The following is a 7,938-nucleotide window of genomic DNA, read 5'->3' as shown; positions in this document are numbered from 1 at the left end:
TTATCCTACTGCTCTTGAGGACACCGGAGCATTCTAGAAAAATTCATGAGGAGACAGAAGAAGGCAGAGGGAGGGGGCGTAGCCTCAACACCCAACAACACTTCTATATCTCCTCCACTACCCACCACCCACAATCCCCATCACCATTACCCACCCACACCTACCACCCTCACCAACCACCACCACCAACCAACCAAAACCCCACACCCACCACCACCCATCACCAACCACCCACCCCCAACTCCTCTCCCTCCATCCTTTCCTCCACCCCGCTCGTGAAAATTCAATACCTTCTTCATAAAATATTCATGACCCAAGACAGCGTGTATCCATGACTCTCAGTGTAAACCAGCCCACCCCCTCATACAAGCAACCCACCTCTCAACACAGAGCCAGCCCACCCTCCTTCAACACAGAGCCAGCACCCCCTCCTTCAACACCAGAGCCAGCCCACCCCTCCTTCAACACAAGCCAGCACCCCACCTCCTTCAACACAGAGCCAACCCACCCCTCCTTCAACACAGACAGCCCACCCCTCCTTCAACACAGAGCCAAGCCCACCCCCTCCTTCAACACAGAGCCAGCCCCCCCCCTCCTTCAACACAAAGCCAGCCCACCCCTCCTTCAACACAGAGCCAGCCACCCCTCCTTCAACACAGAGCCAGCCCACCTCCTTCAACACAGAACCAGACACCCCCTCCTTCAACACAAGCCAGCCCACCCCTCTCCTTCAACACAAGAAACCAGCCCCCCTCCTTCAACACAGAGCCAGCCCACCTCCTTCAACACAGGACCCCACCCCCTCCTTCAACACAAGAGCCAGCCTACCCCCTCCTTCAACACAGACCAGCCAGCCCACCCCCTCCTTACAGAGCCAGCCCACCCCCTCCTTCAACACAGAGCCAGCCACCCCTCCCTTCAACACAGGCAGCCCACCTCCTTCAACACAGAGCCAGCCCCCCTCCTTCAACACAGAGCCAGCCCACCCCCTCCTTCCAACAAGGGCCAGCCCACCCCTCCTTCAACACAGAGCCAGCCCACCCCCTCCTTCAACACAGAGCCAGCCCACCCCCTCCTTCAACACAGAGCCAGCCACCCCTCCTTCAACACAGAGCCAGCCCACCCCCTCCTTCAACACAGAGCCAGCCACCCCCCTCCTTCAACACAGAGCCAACCCCCCTCCTTCAACACAGAGCCAGCCCACCCCTCCTTCAACACAGGCCAGCCACCCCTCCTTCAACACAGAGCCAGCCCACCCCCTCCTTCCTTTAGAGCCAGCCACCTCCTTCAACACAGAGCCAGCCCACCCCCTCCTTCAACACAGAGCCAGCCCACCCCCTCCTTCAACACAGAGCCAGCCCACCCCCTCCTTCAACCCTGAGCCAGCCCACCCCCTCCTTCAACACTGGGGTAACCCACCCCCTCCTTCAACACAGAGCCAGCCCACCCCCCTCCTTCAACACAGAGCCAGCCACCCCCCTCTTCAACAAGAGCCAGTCCACCCCCTCCTCCTTCAACACAGAGCCAGTCACCTCCTTCAACACAAAGCCAGCCACCCCCCTCCTTAACACAAGAGCCAGCCCACCCCCTCCTTCAACACAGAACCAGCCCACCCCCTCCTTCAACACAGAGCAGCCCACCCCTCCTTCAACACAGAGCCAGCCCCACCCCCTCCTTCAACACAAGCCAGCCACCCCATCTTCAACACAGAGCCAGCCCCACCCCATCTTCAACACAGAGCAGCCCACCCCCCTCCTTCAACACAGAGCCAGCCCCACCCCTCCTTCAACACAGAGCCAGCCCCACCCCCTCCTTCAACACAGAGCAGCCACCCCCTCCTTCAACACAAACCATACAACCCCAGCACCCACCAACCCCCACCCTCTCAATTTCCCCACCCATATACCCTGAGACTACCCCATCCTCCCCTCCCCTCCCCCACCTAAACAACAACATAAAAAGGTCCATGACTTACATCTAAACCTACAAAGCAAAACAAAAGTAACTGAGATATTTCCTTTTATTCGCTGCTGTCAGGAGAAGGAAGAAGATAAGTGGAGGAGACGGCGAGAATTCCTCACCTTGTGTTGCTCCGGACAATCCAACTCTTCCTCGTGTGTTGGGTCACGATGTCTACTTTTCATTTACCGGGAGATGGGATGGTGGTGGTGGTGGTGGTGTTGGTGTTGGTGGTGGTGGTGGGCCACTTGTTGGAGTTGGCGGCCTTGTGATGGCGCCTCAACAACACCGTCATGATGATGAAGGCGCAGTTTTATCCCGGGACCCCTCTACCCAACCGACACCCCACCCAACCGATACCCCACCCACCCTCCATCCTCAGCCAGCCAGTCAGCTTACTTCCCCCAGCCTCCTCCAGTCATCCACACAGCCAGCAACTTCATTCTCCCCAACCTTACTCCCCAAACATCCTCCCCAACTAACCATTCAGCTCTCCGATCTTCCTCCCCATCAACCCCCCTTCGCTCAAGATGCCTCGGTGGTTGTGTTGTGTCCAATTTGCTGTTGTGTGCACTTTGTTTTCTGTAGTTTTTCCCTCTGTGTACACTCTTGTTGCCTCCAATTTGTTGTGTGTATCTTTGTCTGTGTGTGTATATATTTACCATGTGTATACTCATTTAAATTGCTCTGTGTGTGTGTGTGTGTGTGTGTGTGTGTGTGTGTGTGTGTGTGTGTGTGTGTGTGTTAATCTTAACTTTCTCTCCCATAAAGTAAAACTCTTAGTAACAATAAGGTTCTGTGCGTTAATTTAGTCCAGTAATTTAGTGTTTAAAGTGAGCGTGTTTTATTAAGATAGAGTCTCGGTGTTAACTGGCCGCCATCTTTTACTTAAATTTTATGTTTTATCACCAGTAACCTTATTAGGTTAGGTTAGGTTAGGTTAGGTTAGGTTAGGTTGGTGACACCACAAGGTTTTATAAAGTTGGGTATTATTCTCTCTCTCTCTCTCTCTCTCTCTCTCTCTCTCTCTCTCTCTCTCTCTCTCTCTCTCTCTCTCTCTCTCTCTCTCTCTCTCTCTCTCTCTCTCTCTCTCTCTCACTGTTATATATACATGTATTTCTTTAACCAACTCGTATTATGTTACTTTCTACTTGTGCTGTCATTAATCTTCCCTCTCTATTCTTCTCGTCCCTTTCCTTCTCCCCTATCCTCCTCCCCCCTTCCACCCCATCATTATCCCCATTCTCCGTCACTTTCCCCCCTCTTCCCCCCTCCTCCTCCTCTTCCCCCCCTCCTCCTCTACTTTCCACTCGTGACAGTCATGAATCTTCCTCCCTCTCTCCCCTCTTCCCTCTTCCCTCCCCCTCCTCCCTCTCCCTCCCCTCTCCATCCCCCACCCTCTCCTTCCTTTCCCTCTCCCCTCCCTTTTCTCTTCCTTCTACCCCTCCTCCCACTCGTGATGGTCATTAATCGTCGTCGCCTCCCCCCCCACACACACCTGGGAGGCACCAGCTCTTGCGCCCACCTACCTGAGAGCATTTAAGCAGCTAATTAGGTCAGCACTCAGAGCCTCGCCAGCTTTACCTAGCGAAGTGGAGAGGAGGGGAGAGGGAGAGGAAAGGAGGAGGAGAGGAGAGAAGGAGGAGAGAGGGAGAAGTGAGGAGGAGGAGGAGAGATAGGTCAGAGAAGAGGAGGAGGAAATTGAAACTGAAACAATTTATTTAGACAGAAAAATCGAGATACAACGTGAACAATAACATGGCTGTACCCCTTCTAGTGATAGCCTGGACACTGTTGGCAGCATCTGATATATAAAACTCTACATTTATCTTAAGGGAATTATTATATACCATTTAATATCACCTGAATTACAATATTACAAATGTTAGTAAATGCTTATGGGAACTGCTACTACATTTCATACATTTATATTGTATTTATTTTTAGTGTAGATAAACAATACAATGTACAATAGAGAGAGAGAGAGAGAGAGAGAGAGCGAAACCAGGAAGCGAAGAGTGAAGAGGGAATGATGTGAGAAAGAAAGAAAAAAAATGAGGTGAAAATAGATTAAGAGAAAAAGAGAGAATAAAGATAATGGAGTGAAGAGAGAGAAAGAGAGATAGAGAGTCATCTATTATGTTGATGGGTGTATGTGGTCTCTCTGCGGGAGGTGTGTGATTTATGATGCCTTCTGCCAGCCACACAGTGAGAGGGAGAGACACGAGTTTGTTGCTTTGTGTCTGCTAAGTGTGTCTGTGTCTCAGTTTACGATAATAATAATAATAATAACAACAACAATAACTAACAACAACAACAACAATAACTAACAACACTAACTAACAGTAACAACAATGACTAACAACAACAATAATAATATCACTTGAGCGGATACAACCCTGCCCGCGAACTGTTGCCACGATAGGGTCAATATGTAACTAGTGACACTACTATGGTTGTTCATTAATGGGAAGTATTAACAAAAAGTAGATGGTGAATGGGAGACTATTGACTACTGTTTTGTATTGGGGAGAGTGAGCCACGTACCTCTATGGATGGTGTAGTGAGACGGCTAGAAGGAAGAGTGACTGATAAGAGAGAGGCACAATTTTTTTTTGTTTTTTTTTTTGTTTTTACGGAGAATAACCCACCCGGGCACAGGTCATCGACCCACAACGGGGCCTGGGGGTGGCAAACAATAAAAGTAAATACAAATTAAAAATAGAAAACAAAAGACCATATTAATCTACACCATGAAAATGCCGGAAAACCAGCTTTTTAAAGTGAAAGGGATTGTATGAGTATGGAAACACAGAAGAAGGCAGAGCATTCCACAGTTTGGCTGTGTGAGGAAAGAAGGAGGTACTATAACGGGTTATTATAGTGTGACCGACATCCACAGAGAAACGGTGGGCACCGCGGGCAAGACGAGTGTTACAAGCCCACGGCCTTGCCGGCGGTACACAGGATGCCAAATCCACCAAACATTGCCCTTTAAAGTACCTGTAAACGAGAAAGAGAGTGAAGCAACATTGCGGCGAAGAGAAAGGGAAGAAAGATTATCAACTAAGGGAGGAAAGTTAATAAGACGAAATGCCTTTGATTCCACCCTATCTAACAGTTGAACAGAAGAAGAGCCAGCCCAGATATGAGAGCAGTACTCCCAAAGGTGGAGTTAGAGGAGAATAAGGTGCCAAAGAGATTGACTTTATCAAGGGGAGAGTTGGCTATAGAGTTAACAGGTCAGAAGAGAGGAGGAAAAGAGGGAGTGCAGGAGTTATTACAGATGTTTTTGGTTAAGGACCAGAAGGATTTACTAGAAGAAGAGTTAGGGAGATGAGTCAGTTACTTTTTGCTGATGATGCTGTTATAATGGATAAATTAGAAGTAGAGTTTACAAGTGTTAGTGAATTAAGTTTGGACTAATGTATAGTGTAGGAAACTGGATATAAATCGTACATTTCTTTCTCAATTGGGATTCGAACCCAGGACCATCCGATGCGATAACACTTTACCAGCGTACCCAACACAAATACTTTCTACTCAGAGTGTTGGATTTCCTTGTCAGATTCACAAGAAAACTCGAACCTTCTTCCTCTTCCATCCCCTCCCCACGTCTCCTCCCCTCTCCTCCTATCCTCTCCCCACCATTTCTTGCCCTCCTTGCCTCTCTCCTCGTTCCCTCCCCTCACAAACCATCTGCTCCCCTCGGCTTTCCCCTCAGTCCAGCCACCTGGTGTAGATTCAATACAGAGCAGGTGGTGGAGTGAGGAAGGTAGACAGCACACACCTGTCCCTCACCTCTCACCCCCTCACCTCTCACCCCCTCACCTTGCATCTAGTCTCATCTCTCGTCGCAAACCTTCCCTTGGTGAACTTGGCCAGGTGGGTTAGATTGCGTTAAGTTTGTCTAGGTTAGGGTATGTTAAGTTAGGTTGGGTTAGGTTAGGTTAGGTTAGGTTAGGTTAGGTTAGGTTAGGTTAGGTTAGGTTAGGTTAGGTTAGGTTAGGTTAGGTTAGGTTAGGTTAGGTTAGGTTAGGTTAGGTTAGGTTAGGTTAGGTTAAGTTTATTCACTCACTCACCTCCTGACTCAATTGTCCTCTGGTTCGAGTCCCGCGGCTGACCCAACTATAGGGGACATCCTTCACTACTCTCCCTTCAGGGCTTCACTCATTACTCTCCCTTCAGGGGTTCCTTCACCACTCTCCCTTCAGGGCTTCACTCATTACTCTCCCTTCAGGGGTTCCTTCACCACTCTCCCTTCAGGGCTTCCTTCACTACTCTCCCTTCTGGCTTCCTTCAATACTCTCCCTTCAGGGCTTCCTTCATTACTCTCCCTTCAGGGCTTCCTTCACTATTCTCCCTTCAGGGCTTCCTTCACTACTCTCCCATCTGGCTTCCTTCAATACTCTCCCTTCAGGGCTTCCTTCACTACTCTCCCTTCAGGGCTTCCTTCACTTCCTTCACTACTCTCCTTCCTTCAGGGCTTCCTTCACTACTCTCCCTCAGGGCTTCCTTCACTACTCTCCCTTCAGGGCTTCCTTCACCACTCTCCCTTCAGGGCTTCCTTCACTACTCTCCCTTCAGGGCTTCCTTCACTACTCTCCCTTCAGGGCTTCCTTCACTACTCTCCCTTCAGGGCTTCCTTTACTCTCCTTCAGGGCTTCATCACTACTCTCCTTCAGGGCTTCATTCACTACTCTCCCATCAGGGCTTCATTCCCTTCTCTCCCTTAGGGCTTCCTTACTACTCTCCTTCAGGCTTCATTCCTCTCTCCCTTCAGGCTTCATTCACTACTCTCCCATCAGGGCTTCCTTCCTACTCTCCCATCAGGGCTTCCTTCACTACTCTCCTTCAGGACGTCCTTCACCCTCCTTCAGGGCCACTACTCTCCTTCAGGGCTTCCTCCAGAGGCTCTTCCTTGAACTTTCCTCAAAGCTTTCTTCCAAGACACTCAGCTTCAAGTGCCTCCCCAGAGACAGACTCGCTTAGGTTTTCATATAAATTGTTTTATGTAAGTATATATGAGCTGTTACTTAATACTTTTATAAGTGTAAGTTGAGCCGTAAAGCTTTTTAGCCGGAGTAGAGGAGATGTTGTAGTGCTGTTGTAGGAGTGTTGTGAGGAGTGTTGTAGTGTTGTTGTAGAGTGTTGGAGGAGTGTTGTAGTGTTGTTGTAGGAGTGTTGTAGGGGAATGTTGTAGTGTTGTTGTGGGAGTGTTGTAGTGTTGTTGTTGTAGGAGTGTTGTAGGGGTGTTGTAGTGTTGTTGTAGAAGTGTTGTGAGAATGTTGTAATATTGTTGTGAGGTGTTGTAGTGTTGTTGTAAGGAGTGTTGTAGGGATGTTGTAATATTGTTGTAGAGTGTTGTGAGGGGTGTTGTAGTGCTGTTGTAGGAGTGTTGTAGGGGAGTGTTGTAGTATTGTTGTAGGAGTGTTGTGAGAGGTGTTGTAGTGTTGTTGTAGGAGTGTTGTAGGGGTGTTGTAGTGTTGTTGTAGGAGTGTTGTAGTGTTGTTGTAGGAGTGTTGTGGGAGTGTTGAGTGTTGTTGTAGGAGTGTTGTAGGGGAGTGTTGTGATGTTGTAGGAGTGTTGTAGGGGAGTGTTGTAGTGTTGTTGTAGGAGTGTTGTAGGGATTGTTGTAGTGTTGTTGTAGGAGTGTTGTAGGGGAGTGTTGTAGTGTTGTTGTAGGGTGTTGTGAGAGTGTTGTAGTGTTGTTGTAAGTGTTGTAGGGGTGTTGTAGTGTTGTTGTAGGGTGTTGTGAGAGTGTGTAGTGTTTGTAGAAGGTGTTGTAGTGTTGTTGTAGGAGTGTTGTAGGGGGTGTTGTAGTGTTGTTGTAGGGTGTTGTAGGGGAGTGTTGTAGTGTTGTTGTAGGAGTGTTGTGGGGGAGTGTTGTGTGGTGTTGTTGTAGGAGTGTTGTGAGGGGTGTTGTAGTGTTGTTGTAGGAGTGTTGTAGTTCTGTTGTAGTAAGTGTTGAGGAAACTT

At 49.0% G+C, this 7,938-nt stretch overlaps 1 protein-coding gene across 1 annotated transcript; it reads left to right on the top strand.

Annotated features, from left to right (window-relative positions):
* Positions 1-549: 549 nt before the first annotated feature.
* On the top strand, positions 550-5,844 carry LOC121860105 (protein TRACHEARY ELEMENT DIFFERENTIATION-RELATED 7A-like; the record flags this gene model as incomplete). Its single annotated transcript, XM_042357138.1, has 2 exons — positions 550-711; positions 5,777-5,844. Coding segments are annotated over 2 exons (230 nt in total), but the record flags the coding sequence as incomplete, so codon positions are not given.
* Positions 5,845-7,938: the final 2,094 nt, after the last annotated feature.

Source organism: Homarus americanus, unplaced genomic scaffold (assembly GCF_018991925.1).
Source record: "Homarus americanus isolate GMGI-L3 unplaced genomic scaffold, GMGI_Hamer_2.0 scaffold18139, whole genome shotgun sequence".
NCBI lineage: Eukaryota > Metazoa > Arthropoda > Malacostraca > Decapoda > Nephropidae > Homarus > Homarus americanus.
This window is presented reverse-complemented; position numbering and strand designations above follow the sequence as displayed.